Source organism: Atractosteus spatula, chromosome 27 (genome assembly GCF_055471065.1).
Source record: "Atractosteus spatula isolate fAtrSpa1 chromosome 27, fAtrSpa1.hap1, whole genome shotgun sequence".
Taxonomy (NCBI): domain Eukaryota; kingdom Metazoa; phylum Chordata; class Actinopteri; order Semionotiformes; family Lepisosteidae; genus Atractosteus; species Atractosteus spatula.
The window spans coordinates 2,652,685-2,679,070 of record NC_142732.1 but is presented as its reverse complement, the minus strand read 5'-3'; the positions used below and the strand labels follow the sequence as shown (position 1 = coordinate 2,679,070).

The window sequence follows — 26,386 nt, the reverse complement described above, 5'->3', positions numbered from 1 at the left end:
AAAAAATCAAGCGAAGAAAAATAGATTGAGTCCGAAATATACAGTTAAATACATATGATTAAGAAATTAATGATTACAGATTTTTTTATCTTAACAAATATTAGGAGTCTCTGGACGCAAACACATCCCAAAGCTCACCTACTCAAGTCTGGTAGACAGAGCGCCCTCTTTTAACATCCCCACTTGGTGTAGGAATCCGGTGTAAAGTGTAGCGCCAAGCTCTCAAGGATTATAAACACAGGCAGCAACATTAGTGTTCAGACACAGAACCTGCTCAACCACATCTATACTAGGAGCGTTCAAAGAAAAGCATTTATTATTATTTTAGTTTAAAAAAAAGTATGCCTCACACCCACTACACTGCCAATTTAAAATAATGTATCTTCTGGACAGCATTTCAGAGTATCAAAGGTTACAAAAAACATTTCAAAGTGATTAATTCCGAGTGCCTTCACTCTTTTAAACCCTAATGTATGAGCCCCTTCAGAGCGTATATATGCATGCAGTTTACACTTATCTTAATCTTAATATTCACTCTCGAATCTTATGGTTTTGTACTTATGTTTTGTTTATGTATTGTATTGTTATTTATATAACATTGATTGTATATTTTTGTAAAAACCACTGGATGTTTTGGGAACTCCATTATATGTGGACAATAAAGTAGATTCTGATTCTTCACATCTGTAGCAGCAAGGAGGCACTTCAAACCGTATTCGTACACTGCCATTGAACACAAATACAGTAGTTGTTAATAGGGTTAATAATAAATACAGCTGGATATTGCCCCTTCAAAAGAAATGTAGTTAAAAGTTGAGAATTTCTCTGTAGTAAAACTAACATATAAAAAAACTCCTTTGATTTGGGGTGTTTGAATGCATTTAGTTTTGTATTTTGCTTGTGTTCCAACTCACAGGAAGACGTATATGTACTGATGGAAAAAAGAAATGCAACATTTTTCTGAAATGAGAATACTATAGTTAAAGCTTATGTACTTTCACAAAAAGTTGTTTTTTTATTATTGATGAGATTTTTTTAGATTGCCCGTCTCCTTGAATAATTCGCGATTCTACAAAACTTTCAGGCATCACAAGTTTGTGATTTTTGTGCCGTGTTCCAGCTATGGCAGAAATCGAGAAGCTGGTGTCACTGACAAAAAAAAAACACATGCCGCAGTTTTAGGTTGGGTATGCGTTTCACTTTTCCGTGCTACGTATTCATATTTCGGAAGGAATTGTTAACCGACTGTATTTTACGTCTTCAGGTAACACAGCCGCAGTAGTTCATCCAGGAAAAGGCTACCTGAGTCCACGGGCTCGATTTGCATTACCGCTTGCCGAAAGAAAAAAAACACGGTATACAACAGCCAGGCAGGAAGTGAAAGGAATGAGGATTTGCACCATGCAAATCCTGAACACACCGTATTGCCGGGCCACAAGAGTCCGCTCATGACGACGCGGCATTACGGGTGAGTATTTTTGGCAGAAGCAGGAATCATAATCATGATACCTTACTACATGCATGAACAGGACTTAAAATATAGAAATAGATGACACACAGATAAACCTTGTTTTTATTGGTACATTTAACACTTGTGACTGGTCGCCGGGTAATTAGAATGTATAGTTTAGTCATAAAAACTGACAGATATTCAGATTATATAATTAACAGGAGTAACTCCGCAAGAGATGCAAGAGCAACTCACAGTTATAAATAACGTTAAGTATTGGGCATATACCTGGTGTGAGACTTTTCTTCAGTAAGCGATTCAAGTGGCAAAAACGTGAGCTACTGTATAAGAGATGAGAAGTGCTGAGGTTGAACTACCTATAGAGGCTAGAGGTGTCCGGGTTGACGTTGTTCTTTTCTGAATATGCTGGAGAAGCAATAAAGGCTTACTGTTTGAATATTTGCAATATTACGTGGAGTTTGAACAGTCTATTAAGATTTCTAATACTGTATTTTAGTTTCCGGGTTACAAAAAAACTGTTCTTCAGCATTGCCATCTGGATTTATAATTATTTAGGATGAGGGACACCTGTAGTCATTTTTTTAAGAATTCCACGTGTGAACTTCTCAATGCGGACATAGCTGGGAAGCAATCAAGACATTTAATTTTTGGGGACATTGATGTCCTCGTGTGGCTTCAGGCGGTAATACAGGTAGCTTCTCTAGTCAATATGCTGCCTGTCCACAGTGTTTTTAGTCTTGAACAATGCTCTGAGTGCGGAAAGAGTTGCAGCGAGTCGGGTGCCCTCAAGGAACACCAGCGCACTGATACGGGAGAGACGCCGAGCTGCTGCACACAGTGCGGGAAGAGCTTTAGCGAGGCCCAGCATCTCAAAAGACACCAGCGTACCCACACAGGCGAGAAGCCGTGGTAAAACATGTAACGAGTTGGTTACATTTAGTTACATTTTTTGTAACTGAATGAACAGTGTAAGAGAAGATGAGTGATGGAATACTTGTTTATCAAATCGCACAAACACAGGGAAAACTCCATCCAGATAGCACCCTAGCAAATGAACCCAGGGCTCCAGGCTACCAGGGAGCCATGTTTATAATAATAGGTGGGTTATTAGTTAATGTATCAGCAAAAGCAGTGTCATAGCAATGCGATTGTTGCTCTTGTTTCCAAAGCTGTCTAATTTCTAAATAACTGCAGTTTGCATATAAGGACGCAGTTCATGTTAGCCTCTTCTTTCTCAATACAAATTTAACAGTTTAAACAATAAGCACTGTCCATCAGCTCCAAATCAATTCAAAATGGTGAGTTTCAAGGAGAATTGCAAGCTTCAAATTGCTCATTTTACTGGGGTTTTTTTTGCGTTGGATCGTGCCTCAGTTCTGAATACTAGTGTGTCTCGCTTTTTAAAGACTGTGCAAGACAGGATAAAGATAGACGGCACCACTGACATAATGTTCCTTTTGCACAGGATATTAAGAGGGAAATGCAGTACTATTCCTGAAGAGCCACTCAGCCAGGAATGTTTTGATACTTCAAAGGCGGTTACAGGGCTGCTTTCTGTCAAAGAGAAAGCAGAGCTGCCGAGTTGAAGACTTGATTGAACTGAAATCTGTCACCACAGGGAAGGACAGAAGTCCTTTTTAGGGCCTGTTGTAGTGCAGTTGTGGAAGAAGGTTTTGATCTTTCTCCATGACACCTACTAGAAACTAGCTCTCAGTACAGAGCTCCTGAGTGGGTTTTAAGTTACTGCTTTGGTGGCTGATGCTTTTATTCCAAAGCAACTTCAGTTTGTCCCCATTTACTGAATACAGCTGTTAGTTTGCACCATAAAGAATATATATTGCTCAAGAGGTTTGAACACACATACTTTTACCTGCGATTTCCTAGTCTTTCCCACTACTCAACACTCCTTCCCAGGTGACTAGATGTGAGAATGACTAGTAATCATCTTATTTAACTGTCGCAGTTTAGGAGATAAAGATGTTGTAGTATTTTTTTTTAACAGTGATCATCTACTGTGGCACCATGGTGGTACAGCGGTGAGCATTGCTGCCTCACAGCGCTGGGGCCCTGGGTTCAATTCCAGAGCTGGGGTGTTGTCTGTGTGGAGTCTGCATGTTTCCCCATGTTCATGTAAGCATCCTTCAGGTGCTCCAGATTCCTCCCGCAGTCCAAAGACATACTGGCAGGTAAAAAGGCTTCTGGGGAAATTGCCCTGTGACTGACTTGTCCAGGGTCCGTCCTGCCTTGTGGCCCTTGCTTACCACCATAGACTGTAGCTCCGCAGTGAGTACACCAGGCAGTCCTTCGCTCTGCCCCTCAGATTGGTATGACAGGCATGACAGGGACATTTGGCTTCTGGAAGACATGGAAGCTTCTGGTTCTTGCTTTTTAAACAGTCGCCTGACCAGCCAATTAACTTCCGGCAGCTGGTCAGGTGACCAGAGGAACCTGGGGAATGTGGTCCTGGCAGGGCTGTGCTCTCGCGATGGGTAGCCAGCACAGCCACACCACTGCTCAATAGCTAAAGACTTGGACACAGTGCTGGGAGAGGTCAAATGACCAAGCAGTCAGCAGTTCAGTTTAATGTCTCTTCTGATGGATGGCACTTGAAACCTGCAGTGTCCCCTGTCACCAAACTGGTGCATTAATCGCCAAGACCTCTTATAGAGCCTTCGCTCTGATAGGTTCTATAGTGTACAGTCTACATTAGTCCTGGCAGTCCTTTTAAACTCTATATCAAGAAAACGTTTTTGCATGTACTTGAAATAAAAAATATTTATTTTTTAATTAGCTGTAAGTACACAAGCTCTACATTTCCCATAACCTTCATACAAAATTAAATTTAAATTAATTTTCCCCATTTTTAAAAGTAAAAGAAGCATATATCCAAGCAATTTCTAAGGTTTAATAAAATGCCCATATTTTATTTCTTCTTTGTTATTTTTTTAAAAAGGTGATTAACACAAAACTAGCTTAAGTCACAGCCTCTTTCAGAAGAAGTGAAATTAGATAAATTAGATATACTACATTATCCACAATGACCCTATGTATACACATTTAAAGTAAGGTCTGACATAAAACAGTGATATTTACCTCTACTACCTGTTTGTTATTTTTGTCTGAACATACCTCATATGCCAATTAAGTGTTTGTGAATCCATATGTGTATATACTTTTTCTAACTCAGCCAAATTGATGCTGTTGATTGAATTCCATTTTGGTTAATCACTTAGCAGCCCCTTAAAAAAGATCAAAAAGAAACTAAAATGGCTTTTCAGGGCACATGCCTTAAAATATATCCTTTGGTTATAGCCATGTATTATATCTCATTTAAAAATATGATATAGTAGCACAATGTACCAAGAATTTCATTTCCATTAAAGAAAGAACAAACATTTTTAATCCCTCTCACCAATATGCTTTTGCAGGGGTTGAAAGTAAATTCAGTTTGTACAGAATTATTACAGAACAGTTAAAACAGTAAAACAACAGGGACAAAAGAAGAAAGATGATTGATGGTCAAATGTTCTGAAACACCTGGTTACAGTGGTAGGAGAATCGTAAAGGCGCCAGTACTGGGGGGTGGTCCTGCAGGACTGTGAAGGCAAACGGGAGGATTGGGATGATTGAATGCCTTTTACAGCTGGCAGATTGTTACAGCCGATTCATACCAGACCCAAAATCCAGCGTAGACAGGCTCGTTAAACGTGGCCTTGAACCTGTGGATCAGGGACATCGTGTCGGAGACGCTGTAAAACGAGAGGGTGCCAGCGCCGTGATCCAGGAACACTCCTATTCTGGAGCAGTAGGGGGCGTTAATCTCCACTGGGTCCTTGTCATGGCGGGCGGAGTAGCTGGAGTCGGAGCAGAACAGGCTCCAGGACTTTTTGTTATATCCGATGCGGCAGCTATCGCCGTACCCGGACCTTTTCATGCCCTTGTAGGCGATTCCAATGGAAGCGCCTTCTCCGCTCCACTCCACCTCCCAGTAATAGCAGCCACCGGACAGAGGCTCCTTGCAGAGCACCTGAGGCAAGCAGTCGAATCTCTGGGGGTGGTCGCTGTACGGCTGGGTGTCTCTCTTCAGAGCCGCTTTTCTGTTTCCTCTGGAGAGGTACAGCTGCCTGTAGGCTGTGTTGGGGTCCAGGGTGAGCTGACAGGCATCTGATTGAGGAAAGAGTGGTCAGAGGAGAGATCAGGCGTTTAAAACAAACAAGCCCGAAAAGCCAAAGGGCAGCCTTTCATTCTCTGGTCTAATTCTTCCTGTACATGTGCAGTGCCCTGCGGTCATAGATGGATTGTTATTTCTTTATCTGATCAAATCACTTCAGTGGATTTTGGAATCACAATGGGGGATTCTGTCTTCCCTCAGCTCTTGCCTATTTCTAGTTCAGAGTTTTAATTCCTGTGCACATTTATTTATTCTCTCATGGTACGTGCCTGGAAATAGAGATCTAAGTGTTGGCATCATTGTTCTAAGAACGCAAAAGCGATCTCTCAGTTGCAGTAAATGTTTGTTCTTTGCTGGTCCACAGAAGCAACTTTTAGTTCCCCAAAAGACACAGAACTCCAAAGCACAGCTGAGAATCAGCTCCAGGAAAAGTAGCACTCCAACATCCAAAGGCAGGAATCTCATCATATAGACCAAACTGTGGATAATGCCAGATTATACCAATCTTTTTTATCCCTTTGCTGATTCTGTCATTAATATAGCACTCTCTTCATCTCGGAAGTCTTTCTTTTTGTTTCTGTACATGACTCTGTGCTGCTGTTGCAGATTTTCGTGTCCAGTTTATGCAAAGCAAGGCCCTCTTAGAGTTGCAGTAATTTAGTAAATCAACTATATCACAATGCATGGGGTTGTCCAAAATGCTATTCGATATCTTGTTACATGTTTTTTGCCTAGGAGTTGTTTACTGACCATGTGGTGATGATACAATTTAATGACAGGGTTTACATTCTTAGTGCAGCTCTACAGAGGTTAGAAAAGTAAATGGTCCCAGTGAAGAAATAAAAAGTCCTGGGTTCAGATTCTGAACCTTGAGCTTTAGATATCATTAAGTATATATCCATTGCAGAAGATACGGAAGGGAACTGTGACAACTACATGACACATTTGTGTACGTAAAATGTAATGAACAGTGAAATTTAATGAGTCTGATTTTATTTAATATCAAGTTTGGCCAGCCATGATCCTGGGGAGTCACAATCCAACAGATTTGATTAAATCACCCTTAACTAATGAGCTTCAGAACTCTTGGAATGATTTCATTTTGATCACAGCATAATTGTTCATTTAAATAGATCATCCATCCTTATTTTCTAACAGCTTTATCCAGTACAGGGTCAGAGGGGAGTCGGAGCCTAACCCACCAAGCAACAGGCACAAGGCAGGATACACTCTGGATGGGACGCCAGTCCATCGTAGGGCACACACAGACACAAACACACACACACACTCACACCAGGGCCGATATAACCAAAAGGCAGTTAATCTACCAGTATGTTTTGGGATTATAAAAGGAAACCAGAGCCCCTAGAGGAAACCCATGTGAACATGAGGAGAACATAAAAACTCCACACAGATAGGAATTGAACCCAGGGCCCCAGTGCTGCAAGGCAGCAATGCTTATCACTGCTCCACCCGTCCATCTAAATACTGTAGATCACTTGAAATGCAAATAGCAACACTTTGTAGTTCTCAAGGAGCACAGCTGGCAGTTCCTGCCTGAAGCAAACAAATGAACTGACAGTCTCTCAAAATATGTCTGTTCCAAGTCTTTACAAATTTAAGGATGACCTGTGTAACCTGATTGATTGTGGTTCTGCAGGACCAGGGTTGCTCCATATACAGTAAGCTTCAGCTACACAGACAGAACAGAAAAGACCAAAATCTTAAAATTTTAAAATTTGTCACTTTGCAGCACCAACCAAAGCCAGTCCACTGGGTTAACCTCCATGAGCCATGCAAATAAAATATTATATAAAATGTCACCTGCACAATAGTTAAGTGTTTTCTCCTGAAGGTCAAAGGTGATGGGATACTTCCAGGATTTCACTCTTAGAAGATGAGCGTTGATCTGGAAAGCCAGAAGTGCCACACACCAGTAGCAAAAACAGTAAAGAAAAGAAGACTGATTCTTTTTTAAAAATTTAGAGTTACCAATGTATTTAACAGTTTAAATTGTTACTTTGGAATAACCAATTTTTTTGGCACTTCATCCTGTGGTGACAACACTACACTTGTCTGTGGAAGATTTTAAAAGCAGCACAGGTGGGTTCTGTGAGAGATCTGTATCACTGATCACCCTTTATCTGCTTTATCTGCTCACTTTTTCATCTGCTGGAGGAAGGGCACAGCGCTCGCTGATTCCTCCTGGATTCGCAGGTGAGAAGCAATGCATGGATCTTCCTGCTTTATCCAAACTATCTGAACCTGGAATTCCCCTTACCATTTTAATCTTCCTCCTGGGACTTTGATTACCTGTCCTTGTCTGGCTAATTGCACAACCTGGATCTGAACTGACCAGACTTGTGTATTCATTGTCGAGACTGTAACTTGGATGAGCCACTCAGTCATGATCTTCCTGGAATGTAGCCTAGAGTAATGTGTGGGAGTCTGGAGCTGGCTGCCTAGTTATTCTGTCAAAGCTGATACCCCATCGTCTTTCAAGAAATGGCTGGTTGACGTCATTGGCTCAGTTAGTTACTAACAACCAAGCGAACTAGACAAGCTGAATGTCCATTTCTTGTTTGCAAATATTCTCCTGTTCTTATGTCATCAGCAAGAATAGAAACATACAGGATATGTTTACCTGATCTGGCAGTTTCCACTTCTTGACAATTCTTTGCACAGGAGCCTACTATGATCTGTAAGTTGCATTGTTCAGTATTTCCGAACACTGAAAATGTACATCTTGAAAGCAGAATCTAAGACTCACATTTTAAGAACTCTCCTCTTTGCCTGGGTTGGAGACTTGGTGCACTGTTGAGTCCAATTTCATTGGCTGGGGAGGAAAGACATGCTGGTGAAGTACTGAACACAAACGAGGACCCATTGTATGTAACAAACATTATTCTGAGATTGATGTCATAAATCAGTATCCATGACCTTGTGAAAGAGGCTGAAATGCTCCGGAAGTATGGCAAATGCCCTTTGCCAAAAGTCAATAAAGTTCATGAAGCAGAGTACTAACAGCACTTTGCAGAGTAAATAAAGACTTGTATGAAAATTGAGAGCTCTGCCTATCTAACCTTGGATATCATTGAAAACTTAAGGCACTTAAGGCAGAAAACAACAGGCTCTGATATGAAGCAGCTCTTAGAATTTAACCTGTTTGTCCTTAGAATAATGTGTAGAACATTCCTTACAAGTGTTTTTTATTAACACAAAGGCAAGTATTTACCCCTATCATTTTTACTGGTTTTGTAACATTCCTGACTTGATAACACCCTATACTATTCCACACAAAGGCAAGTAATGCAACCTGACCAAACAAAAGCAACTGAAACAAATACTTAAAAGGACTTACATTTCATAGTTCTTCTTTTTTTACGATTTTCCAGCTGGCAAAAGGGCATTTTATTCACTGAAAAAAAAGAAATAAAAGCTGGTTTGTTGAGAAATGACAAGGTGCAGGAAGGCAAGCCCCTGGCCATACAGGTGCTGAGAAGTTTGGCTCTGCCTCACACCTGTTTTGGTAACCTTGACCATCTCTTCGTTGGTGAACTCGTTCAGGTGCACCTTCATTTCCGAGACGGTCTTAGTCACGGCTCCAAAGGAGAAGTAGGGATTCACTGTGACGTTGGGCAGCTCTTCGGCCTCAGTCTGCTCACAGAGAGTGTGGAAGCTCTACAGGAAGAGGACGAAATCTGGCATTAATGCAGCACAACAGGGAACAGGGATAGCCCTGTGCCTGATAGGAACTAATAGGAGTCAGCCTTGTCTGTAAGGTGACATTGTGCTGCTTCTATAGATATTTGTATACAAAAGAAAAGTTTGACAGTCACTTCAAAATAGTCTCCTTTTTTCAGTGGAGACTAGGAAACCATCGGGCCAAATTTAGATAAAAGTAAAGGGTTGTTTTCATAGACGATTTTTTGCTGGTATTCTTAGAGAGGCCTGTTTTTTCGTCCATCACCTCACTGGCACAGTGTCAGAGCAGCCAAGCACTGAAACAGAGCAGGCGGCCTGGCCCTGTGTGTCTCATCCATACACAGGTGGGGATTTTGTGGGGAAGCTTGTCCTGGAGGTAGTTAATTCAAAGGGTTATGTATTTAACTAAGGGCAAGTGGCTGCTATCAGAAACGTGATTCCATTTATTTTTTTAGGGTAACGTCAAGGGTAGGCCGCTGGAGGTAAGGTCGGCCTTCAGCCCTGCAGCTGACCAGGCGCTGCTACCTGAATGAAATGGATGTGGTCCTCCGTGCGCGACAGGTGGGTCAGCTCTGAGTCCCTCTTCTTCAGGTCCGCAACCTCCTGCTCCAGGCGCTCCAGGTGTCCCTCCGCCTGGGTCAGCGCCGCCCTCTTGTTGGAGCTGATGAGCTTGCTCATCTCGGCCTGCATCCTCTCGATGGACCGCAGCATGTCGCCGAAGAGCTTCTCGCTCTCCGCCAGCGCCCTCTGCGCCGAGGTCTGAACGACAAGGATGTGGCACGCTGTGTGATTAAGCACGCTTCAGCTAGTGCCCCCACCCAGGAGCAAAGGCAACACTTCCACATGATTTTGCTCTGTTTCTGGAATTTCTGGGATTTTTTCAATAAATAATCAAATCCTAAGGATTACATTCCAGTTATGGATTCTTGTGAGAAAATTCAATTCACTTAAGTGGTAACAATGCATCGTAGTGTCTTTCAACATACTGGAACAATACTTTTCAAAAGCGATGTCTTGATACATGAAGTGTTACTTGGGTATTACACCACGTTTAGCAATTCTAAAAATTGATTGTTCAAATGAAATCAATCTGTAAAACGTTATTTGGTCAGAATAATTCTTACATACCTTGAGTGCATCCACTGCATGCTTTAGCTCCTCCATCTGTTTCACTCGGTCCTGGATCCTCTGCTGTATCTCAGCCTGTGTTGTGCTGAGCAGATTCTGAAACACAGAGTGCCACCACACAGAGGCCTCAGCTCAGGGATGCAGTCGCCTTTTAAAACTCGAGTCCAAAGGCGAAAAGAGTTGCCTTCCGTCATAAAAATATTTAAAGTCAAGTATATGCAAATAATAGAGGTTGCGCCTTTTCATATTACAATTTGACAACATTTTAAGTTATATTTATACATTTTAATATTTAGAAAAGCAATAGAATATGGTTAATTCTCCACCTTGGGTTACTAATCTTAATAAGAATTTGGAAAGCAGAGTTTAAAGGAGCCTGAACTATTGATTTTGAATTCAAGAACAAATTTCTAACTTATGTGATTGATGTTTTTATGCAAAGCAGCCATTCATACAGCTGGGCATCCTCCTGGAGCAGCCTGGGTGAAGCACATCACAGCAGGAGTGTTTCACTTGGGACAGGGAACCACACCCTTCCTATTAGAAAGTCAGAATCCTCCCTGCTGCTCCCCACTACGGATTTAAGACAGTTCAGTCTGGTTTGGAGAGAGCAGGGTATTTTTGTAATGTCTGTGAGAGTCCGTCAATGCCCACTGTCACATCACGGAAGAACAGACTGTTCCAAGACATCTATCACCCAAGTGTCTTAGCAAGACAGACAAAGAGAACAGCATCCAGAATGAGTAATGGGTCAGTAGGAAAAATAGCACAGTGCAGCTCTAGTCCCTCCAGCACAGCTTGGCCAATGGTTATCACCACTAACAGTGTATGAGAAATGGGTGGGCCCAGCTGATACTGAGCTGCAGGTTTGTCAATGTAGCATAAGTTAGTTTAGGACACAAAGGAAAAAACAAACAACAACCTTGAAACAATGCCAAATAATCTGAGCCATACTACAAAAGAACTTTCAAACATACTTTCATGATTATGTTATAAAAACAACAACGACTGCATGTTCAGTTGTGGAACCATTTTCAAGGTTCTACATCTGGTGATAATGAGAGCCAATCAGAAATAAATTGGCAAATTCTCATTTAACATGAATGAAATACAAATGAACAGATAAGGACATTGCATATGTTTTAACAGCTTCAAATTATCCGACATCTGTGACTAATGTGTGACTGTTTTTTCTATAGATTACACACATGATATTTCTAGCCAATTGAACAATCAAAACCTGCTACAGTCTTTTCCCAGTTGCATGTTCATGTTAACAATACATGACAAAATTGCACTGAGCTAAAATGTAAGACTGATGTTTGTGCAGGTGTAAAGTACAGGCCAAGGGAAACGGGTCCAGACCTTTAACTTCACAGAACGACTGCTGCATTTTCATTTTATTGTACAAGGAGGACAATTTTCTCATGCTTTCACCTGACTCCTAGACCATTCTGCCACAGTTTGGAAGTCAGCTTTAAATCAGATCCTAGTATCTCCACAGCGTGTCTCTCTGAATGCTCTTATTCGGCACTGAAAGGTCTTACCTGCTTCTCCACCCGCTCTGTCTCGGCCGAGACCATGTCGTGGCCCTTGTGCTCCTTGACGGTGCACAGCACGCAGATGCACATCTGGTCTGTCCTGCAGTACAGCTCCAGGCCCTTCTGGTGCTGGGGGCAGATCTGCCGGTCCAGGTGGCCGATTTCATCCACCAGCTTGTGGCGCTTGAAAGTGGTGTTCTCAAAGTGCGCTTTGAGGTGCCTTTCGCAGTAGGAGGCCAGGCACATCAGGCAGGACTTCACCGCCTTGTGCTTCCTGCCCGTGCAGATGTCGCACGGGACGTCCTGTGGCCCGGCGTAGTTGTAGTCAGGGGCTGGAGGAGCAGGCGGAGAGGGCTCTGAGGTCCTCACTCGCTCTGATGTTCTCGTCAGGGTTTGGCTCCTGCGTGGGACAGGCCTCTTGTTGTAGGTCACCTTACAGTGAGGGCAGCTGTAGGTCCCAGTGTGGTCTGCATGGTCCCAGTAGGTCTTAATGCAGACTGAGCAGAAGGTATGTCCGCAGGGAATGGAAACGGGATCCCGTAGATACTCCCTGCACAGGGGACAGTCTTGTTGTTCCATCGACATCGCTAGACTGAGGTCTGTCCAGTCCCAGGGAGAGAGAGGCAGCCTGACAGCCTGATAAGCTCAGCAGGAACTAAAACGAGCGTGACTTCAGCAGTTTTATACGAACAAACAGGGAGGGTTTTGGACTGAGGAAGTGAGGAGGTAAACTGGTTGAGCAGAAACCGCTGGGGGTGGGGCAGGTGGAAGAGAAGAAAGCCCCAGCAGAGCCTAAGAAAGTAAAGGTGTTTGTGTCAGGGCACAGGAGTGGACGCGAAGACCTACAGATTTAAAGTCCGGTTCAGCCTTGTGCAATCCAGTCTGGCATAACCCACAACAGCTACAGTAAACAGAGTTTCATATGTAAGCACACAACACTGAGGCAAGGCAAAGCTACAGTATGTGCAGTATTTTGGAATTAACCCACCACCCCTCAAAAACATGCTACCTTCTCACATCCTATTTTACCCTTGCGTGTTTGAGCTTGAGCTCCAAGCACACAAATGACCCTCTCTCCAAACACTGCTTAACGTTTATCCTGCAACATAGAGAGATCTTAGGCTACGAGCTGGCAGATTAGCATATGGCTGTGGTTCAGAAAAAGTCTTGCTAAGGGCACAAATGCAAGCTCCTGTGTTCAGCACTCCTCAAACACTCATTGCTTTAGTGGTGCTGGTGCAATATACAGAATTGCAGATGTCAGGTGTGTTGTGGTGATGAAAGTCTTGAAGAGCTGCCATCAATTCTGTTTGATCTTCTGAGCTCCCAGCAGGTGAGTGGCAGCACTCATCTGTAGGGTTTGAGATTGGAGGGCCCTGTATATGAATTAAAGCCTAGATTAAATCTCGCAGCCCAAATCCCCAACGTCCACACTTGATGGCAGCTCTCCCTTGAGTAGAACAAAAAATTATCTGACAACAACCTCCCTGGTCCACCCCCAGCAAAGATTGTTGACTGGAAATTGTTTTTTTTTATCTCCAGTAGCTCCATTAAATAATAAACAAGAATCACAAAATGTGCAGGTAATGGCTGTTCCTTAATATTTCCTTAGCACGGAATGCGGGTAAATTGTTGACCACCAAGTCCATATGTCAACCTTTATACTGTACCAACCAACTGAAAAAAATGTTATCAAGGTATATTAACATCCCCTTACTTAAATATTTCAAGAACAAACACTTCAGTGGAGGCAGGTATTTTGCTAATCTATCCATTAAGTTGTTTCTCTTGAATTTGTACTTTGGACACTTTGCTTGTGAAGAAAAACGAATTGAAAGCAGATAAAAGAAACAAACAGTCCATTGTGTTTCTTACCATCAATGTTAATGTGAATTTTGCTAGCCATGTGCTGTCTTCCAGCGACACGCGTAGGTATAGCAGTGTACCGTATGTTACCGAGGTAGAAATGTTTTTTGTAATCTCAGATTTTCCAGTCATCTTTCTCTTCTCTGGAACGTGATGTTGTGCTCTTTGGAAAAGGAAGAAAGATAATCGATCAATTTTCTAACCACTTTATCAAGTACAGGGTCGTAGGAGAGCCGAAAACATCACCAAAACCACTATATCATCTGTTTGACTGATCCTATATACAGCTGGCCTAAAGTTACCATTTTAAGTTAGCTGTGTACTTCTTTTATGAATACAGTAAGTAGTGAACTGCTAACAAAATGGAAAGAGCCCTATCTTACACATCTGGCTCAACTGCATTCCAGTCCTCATTCTCTGACTCTGAAACCACCAAACCCTGAATTTGTGAGAAAAGAATGCACCATACTTCAAAGTCTACGAGGGAAAAAAAGTCCATAGAAAGTGGTTTCTTAATGTTTTAATTAGTTGCAAGTATTGGATGCCAATTATCAATAAGCAATCAATGATTTGCCTCTCGGGACAATGGCGCGCAAGGAGAACCACAGAATCAGGCCGCTTTGTGCTGCACTGCATGTGTGATATACATCAGTATTCTCCTTGGGCCAATCCTCCCAATCACAGCGCCACTCAAACAGCACGGTAATGCCGAAAAAAAAATACAATCCCTGGTCTTAAATCCTGATGCACTGTGGGGATCTTCCAGTTTCTTTAATCAAATTGACATTTGTCTCCATTCCTGTTCCCTGTGAGGGACTGGCCTCCCATCCAGGATGTACTCCTCCTTGCGTCCCCTGCTTGCCGGGATAGGCTCCAGCTCCCCTTGCAAACCTGAATGGGAAGAAGCAGTTAGAGAACAGACGGGTGCGTGGAAGCAATAGCACACGCGAAATGTACAGCCTGACCACTTGCAGGAGTGCAATTAATGAACAGTGCACTGTACAATGCTAATGACACATTCGATTTTCATCATCTTAAAATATGGGCTACAAATAAACACTTTCTTCTTAGTAGTGCCCTACATGTTTAAGAAGAAGGCCAAGCAGATCTCTACCCTCAATGACCTGCCCCTTCCTCGATTTTTATAGCAGCATTTTGTTCATCCTCTTTGCTGCAGTCTGGTCTCATTCCAGGCCACTCCTATTTACTCCGAGTATCTGAGGCTGCTTAGAAAGGAAGTATCGTTCTTAGGAAATACTAAAAAATGCCTCATTTCCATGTGCCATCCGACTCGGCTTCCACCTCCCTAGTTCAGTTGAGCTTGATATGTAAGCCTAATATCTTGATTTTGACACAGATTAAAGTGTCACAATGTATTTGAATCTCTATAAACACCCAGAATCAGATGTGATTGGCTTAATAGCAGGTCTGGCAGTGCACCTCAAGGGTCCATGAGCAGAAAAATGCTGACTTCTGACCTTGCAGATTAATTGATGTCTGTGGTCTCCTTTTCCCCTTTGTATCTTCGATTACCCTCAAAACCCTTTTTAATGTACTATCTCCTATCATTGTTTTTTTCTTATTGTTGCAGACAGCTCAAAGCACTCAGGTCATTACTGGGGAAATGGCTGTCCTAGGAGGATTCAAACTCTAATCCTTCAGAAACATTCATTTTTCATCATCTGAAATCTTTCGCATCTGTTCTTTTGACAATCACAGTAAATGGTTCTGCACCCCAGAGATGTTTTGGTCAATGAAGCCAAGCAAATACAAATGGAAAAAAAATAATTAAAACAATTTTACCATCTATTATACAATAGACAGAGGTATGTTCTTCTAGCAGGAGCAACAAGAGTAAGAATAGCAGACATGGTCCCTTACTTCATTTAGCTTATCAGATTTAGGCAGTTATCTGCATGTTTTTTTACATTTTCCCCTTATGCATCCAGACATCCAGACAAATGCAGCACTGTTTAGAATATTTGCGTAAAATGTAATACTATACGCTGCCTGAATGATGGCTATCAGACACTATACATGCCTGACTGATTTTATCATACTTCATGCAAAGAACTGTATTATTTAAAAAGATTATTTCTAATAACATTTTATTGGACAAAACTGGACAATGTATTGCAGTGCAGCTTGTCTAACACTAGGAACTGTGCTACCTTTTAAAACACTGTTAATCAGCCCCAGAAGGTATGTGAAGCAAATTACACAAAGAGTATTTATTTTGGTTTCTAGTCAACAAAAACTGGCTTATCAGAAACCAGGCAGTGACAGAAAAAGAGCTGTGAAACTGACTGTAGTAAAGGGAGAAACTGATGTTGTGTAACCACAGCCTTCTCTTCCTTATATGAATGCACTTATCTCTCAGAAAGTGAATGGGGGAGGGGTTTGGAGTTTCTTTTATTACAATCTCCAAGGCCTGCTTAGCTACATCCATCTCCAGACCCTGTCTAGCTCTTACGCTCAGATAGTCAAGTCCTCCTTCTTAATAACGTGACAGATATTAATGTTGACTAGCTGAACACCAGATAATGCTTCCATCTGGGGGACCTGCAACCACTGACAATCAGATTGTTAGCGAGTGATGCCTGGGTTGTATAAATAGACAAAGTTTCAAAAAGTCTGTTTTATGTCAGGTATGTGTGCCTCTTACACAATATAGCAGCTGCCTCAAAACACCATGAAGTCATTCTTCAGCTATGCACTGAGAAAAGATCCCATTCACATTTGTGAAGGCTTGCTGAGGTGTTTCTGGGATCCGTTTAGCTCTTGACAAACACACAGAACTGTCCGCCCAAGCAATGGTTCTCATCACAATTGCATCACCTTTGTGTTACTACTATGAATTGCAGGGAAGTCACAGAACCAGCAGAACTGGCAACTGACTGAGTGCATGTCTCACACACACTGTTCCGAGCGTTGGGCAATATTCTGAGAGCAGAATAATTTATGGAAAGAAAAGCACAAATATCTGCAAAATATAAAAACACTTTTGTGTCTGTGTTTTCAACAAGAACCACATTTTGAATTCCTGCCACTATAGCAAATCATTATGCATAAAAAGAGATAAATTCATTATGTCTAAGAAGAGATCAGCATTGGAGCTCAGTTGTTTTCTATTGTGTTTTTTAGTATGTGTTTAAGGTAATTCTCATTAAAAACAAATAGGGAACATTCAGACAGGATTGATTAGAAGCTTTGACTTGTGGCACTAAGTGCTGAATACTGTACAAGTCTGTTCTGCAGCAAATAAGAAAATATTTTGACATACATCAAGGGTGTCTTGTTCTGTTCTTAAGGGAATCTTTTTCCAGTTTGAACCCTTGCTTAATAGAACAATTTAAAGTATTGATAAAACATACAAAAACTTTAATTTTAAGCAGATGGGGATTCAAAGTTTCAAGTGAAATCCACAGGACTGGATTTGAATACCTCTAGAGTAATTATTACCCAGTTCAAATATTGCCTGTGTTTACTCATGGTTGTGGAAAGAGCACAGTTATCAGATGTAGAGATTCTCACTTAAAAGCCTACCAGTCCCCCCCAGATAAAATCCAAATTCCGTGCCCCTTCACCAACTGCAAATCTAGAAAAAAATTAATGGCAGATTTCCTCAAGGTAAATCCAAAATCCATTCGGAAAACAGAAAGCCACTATTAATGTGCAACTTTGAAGATGTGATTCACTTCTGAGCCAAAGGTTAGATTTAATTTGGGCACTAAATAATCAGGCTAGTGCTGTAAGCAGCTGAGGTACAGTGTATACGCTGACCGGCAGGTGGGACAGGTTAGGGTGAACTACTGGCTGTATTGTGCAAAATCTCCCATGCCTGAGTTAATTCCGGTTGAAATGTATTTCGATGCAAATTCAGGGAACAATGTGGGAGACTGATTTTTCTGCTATGTTACTTCTCATTTTGCAATTCAAACATTTTCCCTTCAAGCAGCTTCAGACTGTGGTGTTAGCAATCCAAACTGCATGTATGTTTCTTCCCTGGGCAGAAAGGAAAACGTTTATCTTATCTGCATTTGTATAGATTACTACCAGACTCATTGAACCTTGCCCACACTGAGGTTCCCAGTAAACTCTCAGTTCCCATACAAAAGCAGCCAATAAAGAAAAGCACTCTTCAGCCACACCCTGCAGCTACAAAATGCAAAACTCCTGCGCTGGATTGGTTTATGCTGTAGAACAATATGAAAGTGATTTTCTGAGCACAGCTGCTGATTTTTATAAATATACCTTAGAATGAGGCCTGTGGTCTCTATGGCAAATCTAGCAGATTGTTTACAAAGGAGCTTGTTTAAAAGCCAGGGTAACTGCAATCACATACTGCAAATCCTTATTTATAACACCCCAGCCACTGACAAAGAACAATGTTAAAAGTCAAAATAATAAATGATTAACAGAGCCATTGACTCCGTGATATGTAGTTTAAATGGTCAAAAAATACAATTTGTGATTCCAGTAATACCAAATGCATAAAACTGTAAACATAATTATCTCAAACTTGAGTCTGTGACTAAATCATCTGATTGGACTAAACCCTAAAGAAGAATTTATGAATTCTCCAATCCCTTACCTTACCCTCCCTGTTCTTTCCCCACCCTTTTACACATTATTTCAACATTCCTGCTCAACCGGTTTATCTTAACTTGGCCTCGGTCACTGAGAAGAAGCCCCGCCTGCTTTCAATCAATAACTACTGGAATTCACAGATACAGGCAGTTCCTGTCTCTTTTCAGGCACTCTGACTTTCAGGTTGTAAGAGTCTCAACCTCTCCCTTCAGGACTAGGGAAAATGGCTGAAGCAAGCATTTCCATGGCTCGAGACCAGTTCAGCTGTCCTCTCTGCGTGGGCATATTGAGGGATCCTGTTGCAATTCCCTGTGGACACAGTTACTGCATGGACTGCATCAATAACTTCTGGAATGAGGCAGATTACACAGGTGACTACATCTGCCCACAGTGTCGGGTGGCCTTCACTCAAAGACCCGTCCTGCGCAGAAACACCTTGCTGAGTAAAGTGGCCGAGAAGCTGAAGACAACTCCAGCTCCCGGTAACAGCTACGCCGGGCAGGGAGACGTGCCGTGCGATTTCTGCATCGGGAAAAAGTTCAAGGCTGTGAAATCCTGTTTGAACTGCCTGGCCTCCTACTGCGACAAGCACCTGAAGCCCCACTACGAGTCGGCCACTTTCAAAAGGCACAAGCTGGTGGACGAACTGGGGAACCTGGACCGTAAGATTTGTCCCCAGCATCAAAAATCGCTGGAGCTTTTCTGCCGCACTGACCAGATGTGCATCTGTGCACTGTGTACCGTCAGCGAACACAGGGGACACGACCTAGTCTCTGCTGAAACTGAGAGGGCTGAGAAGCAGGTAAGGGCTTTGACTCAACTCTGAGAAAACAAAAGTACTTTGCAATGTAGAAGCATATTCTGGGGGTCTTTCTATGAGAGTTATTAGCTCCTTAAAGTGTAAAAGCGCTTTTAGAAAGCACTCATTTGTGGAGAGATTGAATATCATGAATATCAGAAAGGCATGGGATGTATTTCCAAGTTTTTTTTAACTATAAAGAACATATAAAGCTTATTTTGTAAAATGACTCCAGAGTGTTATTTGTAATGTGGGATAAAAATAATTATACTGCATCAGTGATTTGACAAATTCTCTCTTCATTTTTATGGCACCATAAAATAAGAGTTGATTCCAAACAATTTATTACTGTATGTTTGTTGTATTTTAGGTCACTGCAAAGTGGACTCAGATTTGATTCTCTTGCCTTAATCTAATATAAGTTTAATTTATGTACCTTGATGAATTAAGAAGCTGTAATGTGCATGATATGAAAAAAAAGGAAACTGGCACTCTCAGTTGCAAAATACAGTATGACACATAGCTATTTATGGCAACACATCAATTTAACCATACAGCACAGAAAGGTAACCAATGAAAAGGTGTGGGGCCGAATTTTTACGGTGTTTGATCTCTAAAAGAACAGCCCTCCACCTGCTTCAAAGGTGACCCATCAATCACGTTTTAATCTCTAATGGGTGATTCCCCAAGGTCTTTTTTCATCAAGTTTGATTTTCCCAAGGGAAAGCACTTCATTACTGTTTATTGGTTTTAAAATGGGAACTTCTGTACCTGAAGACAAGGCAAGGAGTGCTTTCGGAGCTTTATGGAGTATCTAAACAAGGCGAAACTGAATGAGCACAGTTCTTCCCCACCTACCTCAGTAAACAAAACCAGAATAAATACCTTGAGTAATAAAGTCAACATGTCCGATTGACACATTACAAGGCCACTTTGAGCTTTTTCTTTTTTAATTCACATGACCTTAGAGATTTACAGTACTCTCACAGGTACACTCCATAGCCACATGTCCTGTCATCCGATAGAGTTCCCACCGTTACCCAAGCTTAAACTGTCAAGAGCACTTCACTATGAGATGCAATTAAGCATCAAAGGAAGGTTGCATTCTATGGGCCATCTGTATGTTATATTTTTTGAAAGCCTATCACCCGTTCTGAAGCAAATCGCAGGGACTGCAAAGCATGCTTCTGTATTTCACAATTTTGTTGAAAATGACCTTGAAAAAACCTTCATTTGGTATTCATCCAAGGACATTTGTGTGGAAATAATAAATCATGATCCTGCAAAGGCAAAAGGTGAAAACTGAAAAAAAATGCACGTACTTTATAAAAATCTGAATTTGTAAGCACTACAAAAGGACACATGCGGGGAACGTGAGCTTTATAACTCATGTTTTTATAACTCATCAGATTCCTATCATTCCTAAAGCTTATCTCTAATGTTGGGTCACTCACTGAGCCTAAGGGCTGAACAGAAACCATTCTCATGTTACAGTGGTAACGGGCATTTGCCATACTTGGATGAAGAACTTAATGACTTTCTGTGTAGAAGTCACATTGCACAAGGGCTTAACTGTTACAGCTCTCTGGCTGATTTATCTCCACTTTTTCACCAAGCCAATGTGAGTCTCACATTCCATTCATTGTCAGCATTGCTGTGCAGAGATATACCCACCTGCGCCTGGCAGACCCAGATACCAGCCTCAAGAAACCAGTACTTACAATTCTGAACCTTCAATGTTTGCCAGTCAGCAGGCATGCCATTCTGCACAAATTAAACGAAAAAAAGAAGCAAAACTCACGTTAGAGTTGAAAACAGGTTTCCTATGTAAAGGAAGGTGGGTGGTCCCCCGTAGGTGGTCCTATGTAAAGGAGGGTGGACCATGTTACAGACAATCACAAACCAACAAAGTATTATTATTCCTGTGCTTTCAGTTAACTCCTAAGCACCTGAGTTCTCAGTGCAAGGTTTTGAACTATAACAGCTGCAGACTACAGACACCTACTTGTTTATAATAGCTTATATCACCCAATATCTCACTGTATTTTGAATCTGGAAGACATTTTTAACTTTTCCTTAGAGTAAAAAAATGACATTTGCTTCAAGGGTGCACCAAATCACAGAGAAGCTGCTACAGAAGTCAGCTGCAAATCTTTCCAGAGTGATTCATGTTGAGATGTCTTTGCTTGTGAGGTTGTGCATCACTGCACCTGACCACCCACTTGTGTCGTTTGCACCTCTGCAGAAACAGCTGGGGGTGAAACAGGCAGAGATCTACCACAAGTGCCAGGAGAGAGTAAAGGAGCTGGAGGATTTGAGACGGGCAGTGGATTCTCTCAAGGTGAGCAGAACCAGAACCAAGACAGATTTGTAAATGAGAAAAATGTTCAATTGTAAGTGGGTGGCGCGGTGGTGCAGTAGTTAACCCTCCTCACAGTGCTGAGACCCTGTGGTCAATTCCAGACTTCGGGACCTCACTGTGTTGAGTTTGTATGTTCTGCCCATGTTCATGTGGGTTTCCTCCAGTTTCTTCCCACATTCCAAAGACATGCCGGCATCTTAATTGGCTTCTGGGGAAATTCGGTACTGATGTGAGTGTGTGCGTGTTTGTGTCTGTCTGTGTCTGCCCTGCAATGTACCCTGCCTTGAGTGCGCATAACTTTCCAGGGTAGTCTGCAGCTCTCCTGCAGCCCTGAAGGGGATGAAAGGGTCAGAAAATGGATGGATGAATGAATGGAAACATTTTAAATCTGAAACAGAATATTCAAACCTAATTAGGTCACTAGGTCCAATTAATAACTACAATCATTTTCCCTTCATTTTTAAAGGATCCATAAACATTTTTAAACAAAAGTCCTTAACATGGCTTGGTACACTGATACACCTCAGAACTCATGCCTTCTGTTTGGTAGGATCTACTTCTCTTAAATTCCTGTGCTGCAACAGAAACAGTCTATTTGGTTGACTTTGAAAAAGTAGACGTAAACATTTTGGAAGTCGATTCAATGAAGCCTAGAAAAATAAGCATCTGAGCTCTGGTGTCCCATGAGCATGTCTGATCCCTACCCGATGTGTGGGTGAGTCCTCGTCAGGGTGCATTCTCAGATGGTTCTTTGTTCGTTGTCCTCTCGATCAGAGCTCAGCCCAGAGAGCCATGGCCGAAAGTGAGAAGATGTTCGCTGAGATGATGCGCTCCATCGAGAGGATGCGCTCCGAAGTGACAAAGCTGATCGGCATTAACGAGAAAGCAGCTTTCAATCAGGCTGAGGGGCTCGTGGAGAGACTGGAGCAGGAGATCGAAGAGCTCAAGAGGAGAGAGATGAGTGTGAAGCAGCTGCACAGCACGGAGGATCATATACACTTCTTACAGGTAGTGCCACCAGGTCTTGGAAGTACAAAAGGCGATTAGAGGAGTTTGGATTTTAACCGTTCCCTACTTTTACCAAAACATCTGTCATATTTTAACATTTTTGACAAAAACGCTTGTGTACTCTTTCGGTTGTAGAATTTCAATTCCCTGAGCACTCCAACTGAAGATGGACTTATACCCAGAGTGACAGTCAATCCCGACTTTTCTTTTGGAGCTGTGAGGAGAGCCGTTTCTGAAATTAAAGAGCGCCTGGAAGAAATTAGCCGGGAGGAGCTAATGAGGATCTCCAAATCAGGTGTGTAGGAGTTGATAGATACTGGTGTTATACAGGCTCTTGAGCTGTGTCTGAGTCAGCAGTGCCTCACAGCCCCTCAATGTATTTTCACATGAGGTTTGATTCAGTGCTCTAAATCATCCCTGTACTGAGTGATTCCATACTCGGCATGGGCTGTTACCTGTACAGCCTGTTCTAGCTGTGGGACTATAGAGAAACAGATCCAAATGAGCGCTGAGGGGCCCAATGTCCCTGTGTTATTTGTAATGTTTCTTATCTTCTGCTATGTCTGTGAGCAAACAAACAGAATGTGCGAAATGAATGGGTGAGAGGGAATCGATCACCAGATAGTTTCGGGATTGGGTGCTTATTCTGGAGGCGGCGTGGTGGTGCGGCAGCTCTGCTGCCTAACAACTCTTGAATCCGGGGTACAATTCCAGCCTCGGTATGGGCTTTCAATTCCAGGCTGTGGAATCTGGGTGCTCTCCCTACGGTAGTAGGAATTGGATTCCAGATGCACAGATTTGCTCCCACTTTCCAAAACGGCATGTGGGAGGGGTTAACTGGCATCTCTGATTTGCTCCTGTGTGCTTGTGATTCCTGGGATGGACTAGTAACCCCACCTTCTGCCCTGCGTCTGCCAGGTTAGGCACTGGCACATCATGACCTCTCTTGTATACAGGGGCTGTTAATAGTGAGTGGAATCTCATTCTGGAAATAGTTGACATTTTTGTGGTTTAAACACATCCTCTTTTTTGTCAACTTCATTTTATTAAAGGAAAACATTTACAGAGAACACACATACCAGGTTATAATACACTTGTATGTTTCGCATCTCGTTTGTAGTGAATGAGACCCCCGTCTACCATATGGAGAACAGGATCAAAGAAAGGCAAATAAAAGGTAAAGCTTTACAATCCAGAGAAGTAAATGACCAGATTCTCATGTGTTTGGACCAGGATAGCTTTGACTATATTGAGCGGTAAGCTATTGATGTCCAACTGTGGGTTTGACTAATGTGAGCTATAAAAATAAACGTTATTAACAGCTTCAGCCTTGCCTGGTCCTTATCGTAACATGATACGCTCAATATTTAGGGCTATTTGGAGACTTTTAGATGAATGTATTCAAAATATTAATTTGATTTCTTTTTTTTTTATTTTCAGCTAATGAAGTTTCAGTCGACAGCATTCCAGCTCCAGAACCAAAGACAAGACTGGACTTTTTAAAATGTAAATATTTATACAGAATTTAATACTGTAGTTTAAGCTGATTTTTCCATACCATTAAAAGACTCAGTTCCAATGTGAATTGGCATTAGGAAGAGATTCCTTTATGCCTTTTAATGTATCAGAAAATTATCTTACATATTTTAAACTCAATTGTAGTTATTACTACTGTTATTAAAGTAGTAGCAGATTTTATTATGTAATCAATAATGTTATTTTATCACTATAGTATTTAAATAGAAATATCAACAGAAACATCCAGAGCTTCCCTGAGCAGTAATTGTGCACTGCTGTACTGTATTTTTTTAGGGAATAGAAGATTCTGATTTTCCTATGTGATTTAATCCAATATACTGTAAAACATACAAAGCATAGGCTGGAAGGTTTAGATCTAAACACAGAAAAGTGTCAGAAACAGATGAGCACAAATACTAAAATAAATCAGTAATCAGTAAATTAGTGGAATGTGACTGTTCTGCATAATCCATTTTCCCTTTCACCTCTTCGTTCAGACTTCTGTCAGCTCAGGTTCGACCCCAACACGGCCTACAGAGAGCTTCATCTGTCGGAAGGGAGCCGAAAGGTGATTCGGACCCGAGATATCCAGCCGTATCCCGATCACCCAGAGAGATTCGACAGCTTCGCCCAAGTGCTGTGCCGAGAGGCTTTGCAAAATAATCGCTATTACTGGGAGATAGAATGGAGCGGAGAGTTCTCCATCGGAGTCACATACAAAGGAATCAGTAGGAAAGGGAAGGGCTCGCTGTGCCTCCTGGGATACAATGATAAGTCCTGGAGTCTGCTGTGCTCTGATTCAGGTTACTCTGCTTGGCACAACAGGGAAGACGTATGTATCAAAGCTGCACACTCCCCCAGAATTGGGGTCTACCTGGATCACGCTGCAGGCACCCTGTCCTTTTACAGCATCTCCGACACAATGACCCTTCTTCACAGATTTGAGACCACCTTCACCGAGCCACTGTATCCCGGCTTTGGGGTCGGTACCTCCATTAAAATATGTCAGGTCAAGTAAATCTTCTTGTGCACCGTGAAAATATAAACTACCCCCTGAAGCCCTGCACCCGAGATACCTGCGACCCCTTAACTGGAGAGCCACACTGACCTTCAGGAATGATTCACTCGAACCAGCTATTTGCTAAATCAGCGCTGAGTTAACAAACACGTCTTTCCAAGTCTCCAAACCCCACTAGAAAACCCACAGGACTGAAACTCTCCAGGAACAAGATGACAGACTCTAACTTTTATCATCCAGGTATACTCATAATAATCCCTTGCATTGGTACTGTATAGTGCTTTTCATCCCAAAGCCCTTTTTACACACGGGAAAGGATCCAGTTCAGCACTGCAGACGTGCTGCACCCATCAGGGTGACTTTCATCAGCCATTCTGCCCCTGCAGCTGCACTTGAGCAAGGGGAGGAGGGAGAAGCTGTTTGATTTGAGTTAAGGGGAGAAGTGGAGCTCGAGAAGCCCGATTGTTCAAACCCAGAGTGGAACTTAAGCCGGGACACTGCAGTTAAAAGCTAGTGACAAGCATTCACATGCCTAAAATGTTCAAATGCCCCTCATTCTCTTTGTTGCAATTTATTTCTCATTATTCAGCCTGTTCATTTAATACATTTAAAGTATTGCCTATTTTTTATGTCTGTGTAATTCTTTATACTCAACTCTGTACTTTATTAATTGAATTGAAGATAGTGACAGTTATGCACATTCATTAATATATAATCTTTGAACTCAAATCATGTATTTGATATGGAAATGAAAGATGGATTTTTTTAAATACATTTTTTAAAGCAAACTTAACAACTTTTTGCTTCTATGAGTCATTTTCTAGACATGATATTTACATACAGCTTCAAACAAAGTATTATTTTTTTAATGTTTCTTCAAGCAACATTAAAGTCTGTTCCTTAAATATATAATTAGGTCATGACAGGATACTTCACTAGTTTGCTGCCTGCCTCTGTTTTAGTCTGTTCCATGCTGCACAGTAAATGTCATTCGACTCCAATCATATGATATTTTCCTTGCCTTAGCCTATGGCATTAAGTACCTGATTCTGATCACTGGACAAATGCTAGTAAGAAACAGAAAACCACTCAACACCTGATCATCAAGCTCTAAGTCAGAATACAGCAGTATCAGCTCTACAGTATGATTTTGGTCATGGTTCACATAGAGTTTCAGCACTGGAGCTTTCTACAGCACAACCTTAATGA

General features: G+C 41.8%; 2 protein-coding genes across 3 annotated transcripts; one reads left to right on the top strand and one right to left on the bottom strand.

The window, feature by feature from the left end:
- Positions 1-4,230: 4,230 nt before the first annotated feature.
- ftr83 (finTRIM family, member 83) lies at positions 4,231-14,020 on the bottom strand. 2 transcript variants are annotated; one of them, XM_088906640.1, is made up of 8 exons: positions 13,892-14,020; positions 12,023-12,808; positions 10,476-10,571; positions 9,873-10,106; positions 9,164-9,323; positions 9,004-9,060; positions 8,413-8,478; positions 4,231-5,635 (listed from the first exon to the last, which is right to left on the bottom strand). In XM_088906640.1, the coding sequence occupies exons 2-8, from the start codon at positions 12,599-12,601 to the stop codon at positions 5,109-5,111; spliced, it is 1,719 nt and encodes a 572-aa protein (XP_088762766.1). In that variant the 5' UTR covers positions 12,602-12,808; positions 13,892-14,020; the 3' UTR covers positions 4,231-5,108. The 2 variants fall into 2 exon arrangements, with proteins under 2 accessions (XP_088762766.1, XP_088762768.1); XM_088906642.1 differs by lacking the exon at positions 13,892-14,020 and having other exon boundaries at positions 12,023-13,006.
- Positions 14,021-18,507: 4,487 nt separating this feature from the next.
- On the top strand, positions 18,508-25,965 carry ftr82 (finTRIM family, member 82). Its single transcript, XM_088906643.1, has 7 exons — positions 18,508-19,274; positions 21,517-21,612; positions 22,408-22,641; positions 22,777-22,936; positions 23,762-23,818; positions 24,082-24,147; positions 24,657-25,965. Exons 1-7 carry the CDS (start codon positions 18,696-18,698, stop codon positions 25,175-25,177), a joined length of 1,713 nt encoding a protein of 570 aa, XP_088762769.1. The 5' UTR covers positions 18,508-18,695; the 3' UTR covers positions 25,178-25,965.
- The last annotated feature ends 421 nt before the right edge of the window (positions 25,966-26,386 follow it).